Below are 16,889 nucleotides of genomic sequence, written 5' to 3' on the forward strand. Positions count from 1 at the left end.
CGCCCAATTACTTGGTCCGCTCACACTATCTGATGCCATAGTTGTTGTTATCTATCTGACAGTTGTTGTTATCTGACAGAGTTGTTGTTATCTATCTGACAGAGTTGTTGTTTTCTATCTGACAGTTGTTTTCTATCTGACAGAGTTGTTGTTATCTGACAGAGTTGTTGTTATCTGACAGAGTTGTTGTTATCTATCTGACAGAGTTGTTGTTATCTATCTGACAGAGTTGTTGTTATCTGACAGTTGTTGTTATCTGACAGAGTTGTTGTTTTCTATCTGACAGAGTTGTTGTTATCTATCTGACAGAGTTGTTGTTATCTATCTGACAGAGTTGTTGTTATCTAGCTGACAGAGTTGTTGTTATCTGACATAGTTGTTGTTATCTGACATAGTTGTTGTTATCTAACTGACAGAGTTGTTGTTATCTAGCTGACAGAGTTGTTGTTTTCTATCTGACAGAGTTGTTGTTTTCTATCTGACAGAGTTGTTGTTATCTGACAGAGTTGTTGTTATCTAGCTGACAGAGTTGTTGTTATCTAGCTGACAGAGTTGTTGTTATCTAGCTGACATAGTTGTTATCTAGCTGACATAGTTGTTGTTATCTAGCTGACATAGTTGTTGTTATCTGACATAGTTGTTGTTATCTAGCTGACATAGTTGTTATCTAGCTGAAAGAGTTGTTGTTATCTGACAGAGTTGTTGTTATCTAGCTGACATAGTTGTTATCTAGCTGACATAGTTGTTGTTATCTAGCTGACATAGTTGTTGTTATCTAGCTGACATAGTTGTTATCTAGCTGACATAGTTGTTATCTAGCTGACATATTTGTTGTTATCCTCTCATAGAAGTGATGTCATCACTCCCCTCAGGCTAGCGTGTGTGTAAGCTCTGAGACTCTCAGGCCTAGGAAGGACTTGCTCAACCACATTCCTCACATACAACCCTGAGCTGAGTGGTCAGCCCCTCCCCAACCTCCCAAGCCACATCATGAGTCGCCGGGCGGAAAACAGCCAGCGCCTCAGACACAACAGAGGACATGTGTATCAGAAAACAGAACAATTAACTGACCCACTTATATCAAGACTTTCTAGAGCATTCATATAGTCTTCATAAGAACTACATTGTTGATTCACAAATAGTTTATAAAACATACCACAGTTTACAAGTCTACAGTGATTTATAAGACATACTTTACTACAGTGATTTATAAGACATACTTTACTACAGTGATTTATAAGACATACTTTACTACAGTGATTTATAAGACATACTTTACTACAGTGATTTATAAGACATACTTTACTACAGTGATTTATAAGACATACTTTACTACAGTGATTTATAAGACATACTTTACTACAGTGATTTATAAGACATACTTTACTACAGTGATTTATAAGACATACTTTACTACAGTGATTTATAAGACATACTTTACTACAGTGATTTATAAGACATACTTTACTACAGTGATTTATAAGACATACTTTACTACAGTGATTTATAAGACATACTTTACTACAGTGATTTATAAGACATACTTTACTACAGTGATTTATAAGACATACTTTACTACAGTGATTTATAAGACATACTTTACTACAGTGATTTATAAGACATACTTTACTACAGTGATTTATAAGACATACTTTACTACAGTGATTTATAAGACATACTTTACTACAGTGATTTATAAGACATACTTTACTACAGTGATTTATAAGACATACTTTACCACCATAAAGACATAACACCTGAAGGATGACAAAAGGTCCTTATAAACTGAATGAAGGACAGTGGAGAAGATGTGTAGATTAAGTAGACTTTATTGAATGAGATTGAAGCTGCCTGGTCAACAGTATTTGAGGTAAAGGCTGTGGTTAAACTGCGTCTCTGGAGGTAAATAATAAATAATAGTTAATTAGGTATTAGTTTGTAACGGACGGTAAGTGTTATTGCAAAAAGCCCCACTTATGGTATAAGTTACTATAACAAGGTGACCTAAAGGAGAAATACAACTTCAGTGTTTATTTATTTTACCTTTATTTAACTAGGCAAGTCAGTTAAGAACACATTCTTATTTACAATGACGGCCTAGGAACAGATTTGTACCTTGTCAGCTCGGGGATTTGAACTTGCAACCTTTCGGTTACTAGTCCAACACTCTAACCACTAGGCTACCCTGCCGCCGTTTAGTGTTCACCAACATGCACTTTCCAAGATACTGTGTGTGTGTGTGTGTGTGTGTGTGTGTGTGTGTGTGTGTGTGTGTGTGTGTGTGTGTGATTACCAGATCTCTTAGAGTAACAGTCAGTTGGTGATGATCATAAATAGACAAAGCCATTGTTGCCTGTCGCCTATGACTTCAACTCAGTGAAACAACGTCTCATTGACAGACAGGGAGCTGGGCTGTGAAACAACCGTCTCATTGACAGACAGATAAATGGAACACAGGAACACGATGACGTAGAACAAGCATAGAAAGAAAATAACATAGAAAAGCACAAAAGCTATGAACAATAACTACACTGAAAGAAGTGGAAAAAAACAACAACACTAAACATGAACAATTGTAACGAATCCTTCTACAAGGCGCGAGAAAGAGCTGTGGTAAGTTGACAGCCAGTATGTTTGCATGAAGGTCAGTAAATGTGTGTGTGTGTGTGTGTGTGTGTAAGTGCTAATGAGTGGAGATAAAGTTGTGTGTTTAGCGGTTTACACAACAATGATAAGAAAACTAAACACACCTTGGTTATCTTATCTTAAACACACACAGACATACCCACAAGTGCTTTCAGTTACACTTGCACAATCATTTACTGCATTGTAATCACAACATGATTTAACACAGAGACAGGCAGAGTTGATAAACTATGTATAAAACTATTATAAACCAAATACAGTCTTCGAAGGATAGATGGCACATAATCACAACCCAGTACATTTACGTCATCTAGCAGACACTCTTATCCAGAGCGACTTACAGGAGCGATTGGGGTTAAGTGCCTTGCTCAAGGGCACATCAACACATTTCTTTTCACCCTAGGCGGCTCGAGGATTTGAACCACCGACCTTTCGCTCTTAACCGCTAGGCTACCTGCCGTCCCTAAAGTTCCAGTTTCTCTCCCCGGCTCTGTTAGTAGTACCCTCTAGTCCAAACTTACTGGGTATAACCCACATTGTATCATTGCATTAAACACAATGATTAAGAAACACTGTGTCCTCTATCCACAGAGTCAAGGCCAAGCAAGGCCAACAGGTGCTTTACACTGACAAACACAATGGTATGGGGGATCCACACCATTCACACAACAGAATCCAAACGTTGTCTCAACGGCGGCCTTCGGCCGTGACTGGGCAGTGGTGGTGCAGGCTGTGGCAGAAACCCCAGAGTGACATCATCATTCAGCGACTTCACAGAGAGAGCGTTGCACTGTGTAGAGGTGGCAGTGACAGAAACTCCGGAATGACATCGTCATTCAGTGTGTGTTGTAAGTGAGAGAGGAGAATAGAATGGAGAGGGAGATGGAGAAACTATTCACTCTGACACACAAAAGAGCAGACAGGAATAAGCACCATACTTCGTCTCTCACACACACACAGTGCTATTTGTCCTGTGCATCCAGAGGTCTTTGTCACAGCTCTGAACAGTACTCTTCTTCTTAGGTCATGGTGATTGATGTGTATCTAAAGTCTGATCAGACCGTCCCACGTCCTGTGCCATGGTCAGTCCAGTTGTTGTACTGCCTGTCACTCAGAGGTAGCCATTCCCTCTGCTGGTCACTGACCTCTCCATGGGGTTCTCTGCTTGCCTAGTGTGCTCTGAGAACCTCTCTCCTCCCCAGTGTGGGGTGATGGGGGGGGTAGAGGATGATCCCCTGTGTGGGGTGATGGGGGGGTAGAGGATGATCCCCTGTGTGGGGTGATGGGGGGAGTAGAGGATGATCCCCTGTGTGGGGTGATGGGGGGGTAGAGGATAATCCCCTGTGTCTTTCCCAGAGTCTGTATGTGTCCTCTCCAGGCATCAAACTATGAGAGAGTCTCTGCTAAGAAGAGTGCTCTGTTAAAAGAAAACAGCAAGAGAGCTTCACGTTAGTCACGTGTGTGCAGAGTGATGGAAGCTGTGCTTTGTGCTCATTTGGCTCAGTGTAATGGTGAAAATACCCCGCTCGTCTCAGCCAAGCTCTGTCAGTTAGTTGGGAGAGGAGTAGCAAGCCAAGCTCTGTCAGTTAGTTGGGAGAGGAGCAGCAAGCAGGCAGAATAAGAAGGATAAGTGACGTCAGGTTCTGGGGTCACATTGGGGGCACAAAGGTTACAAAGAGATTTGACCTGGCTCTGCCATTTCAACTGAGGTAAAACAAAAAAACTGTTAGAAGGCTGAACACAACGCTGGCATTAGCCAAGTAGTAGTAGTGGTAGTAGTAGTAGTAGTAGTAGTAGTGGTGGTAGTAGTAGTAGTTGTAGTAGTAGTAGTGCTAGTCAATATGTTAAGTTGAACAAATGTGATATCTAATCACCTGTGCCTTTTAATTGTAACTGATTGCAGACAAATGGAGTTAGATCCATAAAAGTCCATATAAACACAGTTGTAAACCATTAGATTAGAAAAACAAACCCAGGGAATAAGAAAACCCCCAGAATGGAACGCTATAAAAGGTAAGCAGTGGTTCAGGTTCAGATCTTGACGATAGTTTTCCAGCTTTTCTTATTATGGTCTGATTCTGCTTATCTCTCTGGCTAAAGAGGCACAGGTGCAATGACTTCTAAAACAGATTCCTTTCTCACCTGAGTCACAGTATATCTGTTAAGGTGAGCCTCCATACCTGAGAAAAATGGGCATAAAGCTTATCTCTTGTCTTACCTTAAAGGGATACTTGGGGATTTTGGCAACGAAGCCCTTTATCTACTTCCCCAGTCAGATTAACTCATGGATACCAATTTTATGTCTCTGCATTCAGTAGTTTTGCAAACCAATGCTAACTAGCATTGCTAGCAGTTACCATAGACGTCCAGTCATTGTGCTAACGTTAGTTAGCATCTTCCTTCAAACTGTACGCAGAGACATAAAAACGGTATCTACAGGTTAATCTTACTCTGGGGAAGTAGATAAAGGGATTCATTGACAAAATCCTGAAGTATTCCTTTAAGCAGTCTTAGCTACAGTACTGTATGAGCATAAGGATATCTTTGCCCTAAATCAGTAGTCTCAACTATAGTACAGTATCTCTTCAGTGTATTTCTACTGTGGATGAAGTGAACCCATACTGGGTGTACCCTAAATGTAGCTCACCACTTTCCGGGGCTTATCCCGCTCCTCTCCGCTCTCCTGCTGTAGGGTATGGGTGTGGCTATGGGTGGAGCCTCCGTTGGAGGGGCGGGAAGAATGGGTGGAGGGGCGAGGGGAGGGGGAGGGGCGCTCAGCGGCTCTGAACCGCTCTAACGCAGTCTGGCAGTACGGGGGTAGAGAGTCTTCTCCCCGTGAGTCTAATACCAACTCCACCTCCCTGTTGCTAGGACAACGGCCATGGTGACGCTCACCGCCACTGCCGCTGCTCTTCTTAGAGCCCTTAGAGCCCTTAGAGGGTGTGTCTGAGGGCGTGTCCTCTTCGCTGCGCCCCCCTCCCCTGCCCCTATCACCTCCACTGTCACTGGCCCCACCCCGTCTGGTCTTGCGCTCCAAAAGAGTGCTCAGGAGTTCGTCATCGTAGTCCCGCCCCCGGGGGCTCTGGCGAGGAGGAGGAGGAGGGGCGGGGGGTTTAGGGGGGCGCTGCTCCAGCTCATTGTCCCACGTGCCCCGTCTCTTCTTGGGCGAGGGTGGCGGACTGCGTTGTCGGTTTCCCTGACGATCTCCATGGCAATCCTCTTGGCGATCTCGTTCTCGCCAAGTCTCTGCGCGGTCATCGCGATCTCTGTTATCACGGTAACCACGTTTCGTCGTCTTGTCCCGGTAAGAAGGCGGACAGTATTCCCGATCTCGATCCCTATCCCGGTCACCTTCTCGTTCCCGCAGCTCCAGTCTCTCGTACTCCTGGTCGGTGTCTCTGATGTCCCTGACAGTGAGCTCCTCCCTGGGGCCTCTCTGTCTGTAGCACTGGGAAAACTCCTCCAGCTCATCCAGAGAGCCTGACTTCCCACCCAGGAGGAAGGCCTTACGCTGCAGGTGCTCTGAACGAGGGTTCCACCTGGACATAACATCTCATTAGGGACTTAGAACATGCAGAACATGCAGAACACACACACACACACACAACCCCTATGAAGACACACACACACACACACACAACCCCTATGAAGACACACACACACACAACCCCTATGAAGACACACACACACAACCCCCACTCCCCTCCACACACACAACCCCTATGAAGACACACACACACAACCCCTATGAAGACACACACACACACACACACACACACACACACACACACACACACACACACAACCCCTATGAAGACACACACACACACACACACACACACACACACACACACACAACCCCTATGAAGACACACACAACCCCCACTCCCCTCCACACACACAACCCCCACTCCCCCCCACACACAGTCAGTCTAAAGGTGTTTCTGGCGACCTGCTGTTATTATCATGATGATGGTCCTCCTCAATGCTGCGGTTGCGGCGGTGCTGGTAGCGTGTGGGGCGACGGGTCTGAGAGGAGGACGAGGGAGGATGGAGGTCAGGGATGTCTTCAAGGTCACGGTCGTGGTCAGGGATGGCTGGCAGGGCCTTCTTCTGTATCTGGCGGTAAGACTGACGGAAACCCCCTGTATCCACCTCATGGAGAGAACTGAGCTCTGAGATACTGCAGGCTGAGGAAGAGGAGAGGGAAGGGGGAGGAGGAGGAGGAGGAGAGAGGAGGGGTGGAGACATGAGTACGTTTCTATATTTATGATACTATGAATCACAGTGTTAGTATCACAGTGACCTGGCCTAAGATAAGATGCCAGGTGAATGAAGAATCCAGTGGACATGCACAGAACATAGAGAGAGAGGAAGTCCTAGATGAAAAACCTCTGAAACAAACAGACACATTACAATAGGTCTTCTTTTACAGACTGTCTTTGACACACAAGGCCAACACATCCAATCGGAGAAGGAAAACAATCTACCAGCAGTTGATGAGGATTGGAGGAATTCGAGGAATGAATCATTAGATGAGGATCAACAAGGTGGTGATGTACGGATAGTGTGAGACTGGCTCAGAAAACGAGGAAGAACAGGTGTGTTGTCTTTATGAAGTAGGAATAATCAGGTGTGTTGTCTTTATGAAGTAGGAATAATCAGGTGTGTTGTCTTTATGAAGTAGGAAGAATCAGGTGTGTTGTCTTTATGAAGTAGCATGAATCAGGTGTGTTGTCTTTATGAAGTAGGAAGAATCAGGTGTGTTGTCTTTATGAAGTAGCATGAATCAGGTGTGTTGTCTTTATGAAGTAGGAAGAATCAGGTGTGTTGTCTTTATGAAGTAGAAGGAATCAGGTGTGTTGTCTTTATGAAGTAGGATGAATCAGGTGTGTTGTCTTTATGAAGTAGGAAGAATCAGGTGTGTTGTCTTTATGAAGTAGGAAGAATCAGGTGTGTTGTCTTTATGAAGTAGGAAGAATCAGGTGTGTTGTCTTTATGAAGTAGCATGAATCAGGTGTGTTGTCTTTATGAAGTAGGAAGAATCAGGTGTGTTGTCTTTATGAAGTAGAAGGAATCAGGTGTGTTGTCTTTATGAAGTAGGATGAATCAGGTGTGTTGTCTTTATGAAGTAGGAAGAATCAGGTGTGTTGTCTTTATGAAGTAGCATGAATCAGGTGTGTTGTCTTTATGAAGTAGGAAGAATCAGGTGTGTTGTCTTTATGAAGTAGGAGGAATCAGGTGTGTTGTCTTTATGAAGTAGGATGAATCAGGTGTGTTGTCTTTATGAAGTAGGAGGAATCAGGTGTGTTGTCTTTATGAAGTAAGAGGAATCAGGTGTGTTGTCTTTATGAAGTAGGAGGAATCAGGTGTGTTGTCTTTATGAAGTAGGAGGAATCAGGTGTGTTGTCTTTATGAAGTAGGATGAATCAGGTGTGTTGTCTTTATGAAGTAGGAGGAATCAGGTGTGTTGTCTTTATGAAGTAAGAGGAATCAGGCGTGTTGTCTTTATGAAGTAGGAGGAATCAGGTGTGTTGTCTTTATGAAGTAGGAGGAATCAGGTGTGTTGTCTTTATGAAGTAAGAGGAATCAGGTGTGTTGTCTTTATGAAGTAAGAGGAATCAGGTGTGTTGTCTTTATGAAGTAGGAGGAATCAGGTGTGTTGTCTTTATGAAGTAGGAGGAATCAGGTGTGTTGTCTTTATGAGTTCAAATCAAACACATTTTTATTGGTCACATATTTAGCAGATGTTATTGCGGGTGTAGCGAAATGCTTGTGCAGTTGCAGGAGAAGAGAGAAGAGGAGCACTGTTGAAGCTAGGATTTCAGAGAGTAGTGTGTAGGCAGAGGTTATTTCAGAGAGTAGTGTGTAGGCAGAGGTTATTTCAGAGAGTAGTGTGTAGGCAGAGGTTATTTCAGAGAGTAGTGTGTAGGCAGAGGTTATTTCAGAATGGATTTCAGAGAGTAGTGTGTAGGCAGAGGTTATTTCAGAATGGATTTCATGCAGATTATAGCTAGAGTATAAAAAGCATGTTGACTCTGTCCTACACAGGGGTTGTCGGGCTTACAACCATGAGTCAGGTTGATTTCAGAGTGGATTTGATTTCACAGAGGATGTCAGAGTGTAGTAGATTATAAGTCCTGCTGAGTCTACACAGGGTAGGGTAACTATCTGTCTGTCTGTAGGGCTTACAGTCATGACACATGCAGAAGTGGATTTCAGACAAAGTAGAGTATAGGGTGTATAGAGTCTACTGTCTGTTTGTCTGTCTGTCGGGCTTACAGTCGTGGCTCTGGGCCTTGGCCGGGTGGAAAAGAGCCAGCTGTTTCTCTACGTGCTGCAACACCTTCAGAGAGTCCTGATCCAGAGAGGACTGATCCAGAGTAGACTGCAGCCGGTACACAGGCCGCACTGAGACGTATATGAGACAACAAACACTTGTCAGGCAGGAGAGGAGAGACAGGCCTCACTACGACAAACTGTTGGGACTCTGTATGAGCTTTCCACACGTTCAACAAGGTGAAGAAATGGCTGTTCAACTATACCAGTATGTTTCTTAATATTGCTGCTTTAAATTAAGTTCAAAATGAAAAGGCAGTTTGTTAGATAACGTTTAAAACATCAGAACATCAATAGACAACACCAGACCCAGTACCCACCTCCAGCTGCACTGCTCTCTGACACAGAGGGGGGAGCGGACATCATCGTGGTGTCCACCAGGGAGGGGGGAGCGATGGGGACCATGGCCGGGACCCCAGGTACGTAGTAGGGTGGATAGACAGCGATCTGGGGGGACGAAGCCCTGCTCCTCAACCCCTTTCCTGCCTCGTACACTACATGGAGAGAGAACAGAGAGATAGAAGACACAGAAAGGACTGAAGGAGGAACCTTCATCACTTCAGGTATTCCAGACTCCACAGGTAATACTGGAGGTGGAACATTCATCACTTCAGGTATTCCAAACTCCACAGGTAATGCTGGAGGAGGAACATTCATCACTTCAGGTATTCCAGACTACACAGGTAATACTGGAGGTGGAACATTCATCACTTCAGGTATTCCAGACTCCACAGGTAATACTGGAGGTGGAACATTCATCACTTCAGGTATTCCAGACTCCACAGGTAATACTGGAGGAGGAACATTCATCACTTCAGGTATTCCAGACTCCACAGGTAATACTGGAGGAGGAACATTCATCACTTCAGGTATTCCAGACTCCACAGGTAATACTGGAGGTGGAACATTCATCACTTCAGGTATTCCAGACTCCACATGTAATACTTCAGGTATTCCAGACTCCACAGGTAATACTGGAGGTGGAACATTCATCACTTCAGGTATTCCAGACTCCACAGGTGCTCTGGGAATTCTACAGTAGTAGACATTATATCCACTAAAAAGGTGGTAGTGGATTGGTAGAATGAGTGACATACAGTGTGATATGCTACAATAACTGTAGTATGCTACAATATTAGTTTACTACAACAGTTGATCTAACATGGTATGATCTCCAGTGGAAGCAGCAGGACTCACAGTGTCGTGGGCAGCAGCAGGTCTCAGGGCAGCACCAACAGGACACATAACAGCAGCAGGAGTGAGGACAGCACTGGCACCAACACACACCAAACAGCAAGATGAACAGGATAATACCCAGGGCTACCGAGCCCACAAAGGCCCATTCTGGAAGAGAGAGAGATGAAAGTTACATTTCAAAAACATTCTAGAGTAGGAAGTGGTATTTGTTTTTGCTTGGAAGAGTATTCCCTCGCACTCTCCACACACACACACACACATCCTCTCAACTTTTCAGGAAGTCTGGTCAGGGGACTAGGCTACAGGCAGGAAAGGGAAAGAGTGTTTCCTGTTACAGTATGTCATGCAGAGAGTACATTGTTGATACTGATCTAATCGACTACCATCATTATGACAGAATGATGACTACACACAGAGACATATATTTATATTCTATATTCTACACACAGAGACATATATTTATATTCTATATACTACACACAGAGACATATATTTGTATTCTATATACTACACACAGAGACATGTTTGTATTCTCTCTAATACACAGAGACAAACAATGCATTCGGAATGTATTTAAACCCCTTCCATTTTCCCACATTTTGTTTTTACATTACAGCCTTGTTCTAAAATCGATTAAATCATTTTGTTCCTCATCAATCTACACACAACACCCCATTATGACAAAGTGAAAACAGTTTTTCAGAAATTTTAGCAAATGTATTCAAATTAAAAAAGTAGAACCTTATTTACATAGGTATTCAGACCCTTTTCTATGAGACTCTAAATTGAGCTCAGGTCCATCCTGTTTCCATCCTTTAGATGTCTCTACATGTCAACCAAGCCAAGAGGTCGAAGGAAGTAGAGCTCCGAGGCAAGATTGTGTCGAGGCACAGATCTGGGGAAGGGTACTAAAAATGTCTGCAGTATTGAAGGTCCCCAAGAACACAGTGGCCTCCATCATTCTTAAATGGAAGAAGTTTGGAACCACCAAGACTCTTCCTAGAGCTGGCCGCCCGGCCAAACTGAGCAAACGTGGGAGAAGGGCCTGGTTGAGTGGTCAGACAGAAGCCACTCCTCACAATAAGGCACATGACAGCCCACTTGGAGTTTGCCAAAAGGCACCAAAAGGTCTCTCAGACCATGAGAAACAAGATTCTCTGGTCTGATGAAACCAAATCGAAATCTTTGTCGTGAATGCCAAGCGTCACATCTGGAGGAAACCTGGCACCATCCCTATGGTGAAGCATGGTGGTGGCGGCATCATTCTGTGGGGATGTTTTTCAGCGGCAGGGACTGGGAGACTAGTCAGGATCGAGGGAAATATGAACAGAGCAAAGTACAGAGAGGTCCTTGATGAAAACCTACTCCAGAGTGCTCAGGAGTTGAACCCGATCGAACATCTCTGGAGAGACCTGAAAATAGCTTTGCAGCGACGCTCCCCATCAAACCTGACAGAGCTTGAGAGGATCTGCAGAGAAAAATGGGAGAAACTCCCCAAATACAGGTGTGCCAAGCTTTCAGCATCATACCCAAGAAGACTCGAGGCTGTAATCACTGCCAAAGGTGCTTAAACAAAGTACTGAGTAAAGGGTCTGAATACTTGTGATATTTCAGATTTTTTAAAATAAATTTGTACAAATATTCTACAAACCTGTTTTTGCTTTGTCATTATGGGGTTTTGTGTGTAGATTGATGAGGGGAAAAAACTATTTAATCAATTTTAAAATAAGACATAACAAAATGTGGGAAAAGTCAAGGGTTCTGAATACTTTCCAAATGCCCTGAATATTAATATTTTACCTACTACAAACACAAACACTACAGTACGATGTGGGAGCTGCTAAACACAAACACTACAGTACGATGTGTGAGCTGCTAAACACAAACACTACAGTACGATGTGTGAGCTGCTAAACACAAACACTACAGTACGATGTGGGAGCTGCTAAACACAAACACTACAGTACGATGTGGGAGCTGCTAAACACAAACACTACAGTACGATGTGGGAGCTGCTAAACACAAACACTACAGTACGATGTGTGAGCTGCTAAACACAAACACTACAGTACGATGTGGGAGCTGCTAAACACAAACACTACAGTACGATGTGTGAGCTGCTAAACACAAACACTACAGTACGATGTGTGAGCTGCTAAACACAAACACTACAGTACGATGTGTGAGCTGCTAAACACAAACACTACAGTACGATGTGGGAGCTGCTAAACACAAACACTACAGTACGATGTGGGAGCTGCTAAACACAAACACTACAGTACGATGTGGGAGCTGCTAAACACAAACACTACAGTACGATGTGGGATCTGCTAAACACAAACACTACAGTACGATGTGGGAGCTGCTAAACACAAACACTACAGTACGATGTGGGAGCTGCTAAACACAAACACTACAGTACGATGTGGGAGCTGCTAAACACAAACACAAACACTACAGTACGATGTGGGAGCTGCTAAACACAAACACTACAGTACGATGTGGGAGCTGCTAAACACAAACACTACAGTACGATGTGGGAGCTACTAAACATAAACACTACAGTATGATGTGGGAGCTGCTAAACACAAACACTACAGTACGATGTGGGAGCTGCTAAACACAAACACTACAGTACGATGTGGGAGCTGCTAAACACAAACACTACAGTACGATGTGGGAGCTGCTAAACATAAACACTACAGTATGATGTGGGAGCTGCTAAACACAAACACTACAGTACGATGTGGGAGCTGCTAAACACAAACACTACAGTACGATGTGGGAGCTGCTAAACACAAACACTACAGTACGATGTGGGAGCTGCTAAACACAAACACTACAGTACGATGTGGGAGCTGCTAAACACAAACACTACAGTACGATGTGGGAGCTGCTAAACACAAACACTACAGTACGATGTGGGAGCTGCTAAACACAAACACTACAGTACGATGTGGGAGCTGCTAAACACAAACACTACAGTACGATGTGGGAGCTGCTAAACACAAACACTACAGTACGATGTGGGATCTGCTAAACACAAACACTACAGTACGATGTGGGAGCTGCTAAACACAAACATTACAGTACGATGTGGGAGCTGCTAAACACAAACACTACAGTACGATGTGGGAGCTGCTAAACACAAACACTACAGTACGATGTGGGAGCTGCTAAACACAAACACTACAGTACGATGTGGGAGCTGCTAAACACAAACACTACAGTACGATGTGGGATCTGCTAAACACAAACACTACAGTACGATGTGGGAGCTGCTAAACACAAACACTACAGTACGATGTGGGAGCTGCTAAACACAAACACTACAGTACGATGTGGGAGCTGCTAAACACAAACACTACAGTACGATGTGGGAGCTGCTAAACACAAACACTACAGTACGATGTGGGAGCTGCTAAACACAAACACTACAGTACGATGTGGGAGCTGCTAAACACAAACACTACAGTACGATGTGGGAGCTGCTAAACAAAAACACTACAGTACGATGTGGGATCTGCTAAACACAAACACTACAGTACGATGTGGGAGCTGCTAAACACAAACACTACAGTACGATGTGGGAGCTGCTAAACACAAACACTACAGTACGATGTGGGATCTGCTAAACACAAACACTACAGTACGATGTGGGAGCTGCTAAACACAAACACTACAGTACGATGTGGGAGCTGCTAAACACAAACACTACAGTACGATGTGGGAGCTGCTAAACACAAACACTACAGTACGATGTGGGAGCTGCTAAACACAAACACTACAGTACGATGTGGGAGCTGCTAAACACAAACACTACAGTACGATGTGGGAGCTGCTAAACACAAACACTACAGTACGATGTGGGATCTGCTAAACACAAACACTACAGTACGATGTGGGATCTGCTAAACACAAACACTACAGTACGATGTGGGAGCTGCTAAACACAAACACTACAGTACGATGTGGGAGCTGCTAAACACAAACACTACAGTACGATGTGGGATCTGCTAAACACAAACACTACAGTACGATGTGGGAGCTGCTAAACACAAACACTACAGTACGATGTGGGAGCTGCTAAACACAAACACTACAGTACGATGTGGGAGCTGCTAAACACAAACACTACAGTACGATGTGGGAGCTGCTAAACACAAACACTACAGTACGATGTGGGAGCTGCTAAACACAAACACTACAGTACGATGTGGGAGCTGCTAAACACAAACACTACAGTACGATGTGGGAGCTGCTAAACACAAACACTACAGTACGATGTGGGAGCTGCTAAACACAAACACTACAGTACGATGTGGGAGCTGCTAAACACAAACACTACAGTACGATGTGGGAGCTGCTAAACACAAACACTACAGTACGATGTGGGAGCTGCTAAACACAAACACTACAGTACGATGTGGGAGCTGCTAAACACAAACACTACAGTACGATGTGGGAGCTGCTAAACACAAACACTACAGTACGATGTGGGAGCTGCTAAACACAAACACTACAGTACGATGTGGGAGCTGCTAAACACAAACACTACAGTACGATGTGGGAGCTGCTAAACACAAACACTACAGTACGATGTGGGAGCTGCTAAACACAAACACTACAGTACGATGTAGGATCTGCTAAACACAAACACTACAGTACGATGTGGGAGCTGCTAAACACAAACACTACAGTACGATGTGGGAGCTGCTAAACACAAACACTACAGTACGATGTGGGAGCTGCTAAACACAAACACTACAGTACGATGTGGGAGCTGCTAAACACAAACACTACAGTACGATGTGGGAGCTGCTAAACACAAACACTACAGTACGATGTGGGATCTGCTAAACACAAACACTACAGTACGATGTGGGAGCTGCTAAACACAAACACTACAGTACGATGTGGGAGCTGCTAAACACAAACACTACAGTACGATGTGGGAGCTGCTAAACACAAACACTACAGTACGATGTGGGAGCTGCTAAACACAAACACTACAGTACGATGTGGGAGCTGCTAAACACAAACACTACAGTACGATGTGGGAGCTGCTAAACACAAACACTACAGTACGATGTGGGAGCTGCTAAACAAAAACATTACAGTACGATGTGGGATCTGCTAAACACAAACACTACAGTACGATGTGGGAGCTGCTAAACACAAACACTACAGTACGATGTGGGAGCTGCTAAACACAAACACTACAGTACGATGTGGGATCTGCTAAACACAAACACTACAGTACGATGTGGGAGCTGCTAAACACAAACACTACAGTACGATGTGGGAGCTGCTAAACACAAACACTACAGTACGATGTGGGAGCTGCTAAACACAAACACTACAGTACGATGTGGGAGCTGCTAAACACAAACACTACAGTACGATGTGGGAGCTGCTAAACACAAACACTACAGTACGATGTGGGAGCTGCTAAACACAAACACTACAGTACGATGTGGGATCTGCTAAACACAAACACTACAGTACGATGTGGGATCTGCTAAACACAAACACTACAGTACGATGTGGGAGCTGCTAAACACAAACACTACAGTACGATGTGGGAGCTGCTAAACACAAACACTACAGTACGATGTGGGATCTGCTAAACACAAACACTACAGTACGATGTGGGAGCTGCTAAACACAAACACTACAGTACGATGTGGGAGCTGCTAAACACAAACACTACAGTACGATGTGGGAGCTGCTAAACACAAACACTACAGTACGATGTGGGAGCTGCTAAACACAAACACTACAGTACGATGTGGGAGCTGCTAAACACAAACACTACAGTACGATGTGGGAGCTGCTAAACACAAACACTACAGTACGATGTGGGAGCTGCTAAACACAAACACTACAGTACGATGTGGGAGCTGCTAAACACAAACACTACAGTACGATGTGGGAGCTGCTAAACACAAACACTACAGTACGATGTGGGAGCTGCTAAACACAAACACTACAGTACGATGTGGGAGCTGCTAAACACAAACACTACAGTACGATGTGGGAGCTGCTAAACACAAACACTACAGTACGATGTGGGAGCTGCTAAACACAAACACTACAGTACGATGTGGGAGCTGCTAAACACAAACACTACAGTACGATGTGGGAGCTGCTAAACACAAACACTACAGTACGATGTGGGAGCTGCTAAACACAAACACTACAGTACGATGTGGGAGCTGCTAAACACAAACACTACAGTACGATGTGGGAGCTGCTAAACACAAACACTACAGTACGATGTGGGAGCTGCTAAACACAAACACTACAGTACGATGTGGGAGCTGCTAAACACAAACACTACAGTACGATGTGGGAGCTGCTAAACACAAACACTACAGTACGATGTGGGAGCTGCTAAACACAAACACTACAGTACGATGTGGGAGCTGCTAAACACAAACACTACAGTACGATGTGGGAGCTGCTAAACACAAACACTACAGTACGATGTGGGAGCTGCTAAACACAAACACTACAGTACGATGTGGGAGCTGCTAAACACAAACACTACAGTACGATGTGGGAGCTGCTAAACACAAACACTACAGTACGATGTGGGAGCTGCTAAACACAAACACTACAGTACGATGTGGGAGCTGCTAAACACAAACACTACAGTACGATGTGGGATCTGCTAAACACAAACACTACAGTACGATGTGGGA

The 16,889-nt window shown here is 44.1% G+C and overlaps 1 protein-coding gene across 5 annotated transcripts in view; it reads right to left on the reverse strand.

Moving 5' to 3' along the window:
• Window positions 1–1,312: 1,312 nt before the first annotated feature.
• The window catches only part of LOC110495405 (immunoglobulin-like domain-containing receptor 2), a 58,096-nt gene continuing 42,519 nt past the window's right edge, over window positions 1,313–16,889 (reverse strand). For 2 of the 5 annotated variants that reach the window (XM_036982133.1, XM_036982130.1), the window contains 6 exons: window positions 10,183–10,329; window positions 9,306–9,479; window positions 8,929–9,057; window positions 6,599–6,836; window positions 5,294–6,185; window positions 1,313–4,063 (listed from right to left, as the gene is read on the reverse strand). In XM_036982133.1, the coding sequence (XP_036838028.1) occupies window positions 4,028–4,063; window positions 5,294–6,185; window positions 6,599–6,836; window positions 8,929–9,057; window positions 9,306–9,479; window positions 10,183–10,329 (1,616 nt within the window). In that variant the 3' untranslated portion in view covers window positions 1,313–4,027. Of the gene's footprint in view, window positions 4,827–5,293; window positions 6,186–6,598; window positions 6,837–8,928; window positions 9,058–9,305; window positions 9,480–10,182; window positions 10,330–16,889 lie in introns of all 5 variants that reach the window. The other 3 variants (XM_036982132.1, XM_036982131.1, XM_036982134.1) reach the window with 3 other exon arrangements.

Source organism: Oncorhynchus mykiss, chromosome 7 (assembly GCF_013265735.2).
Source record: "Oncorhynchus mykiss isolate Arlee chromosome 7, USDA_OmykA_1.1, whole genome shotgun sequence".
Lineage (NCBI taxonomy): Eukaryota > Metazoa > Chordata > Actinopteri > Salmoniformes > Salmonidae > Oncorhynchus > Oncorhynchus mykiss.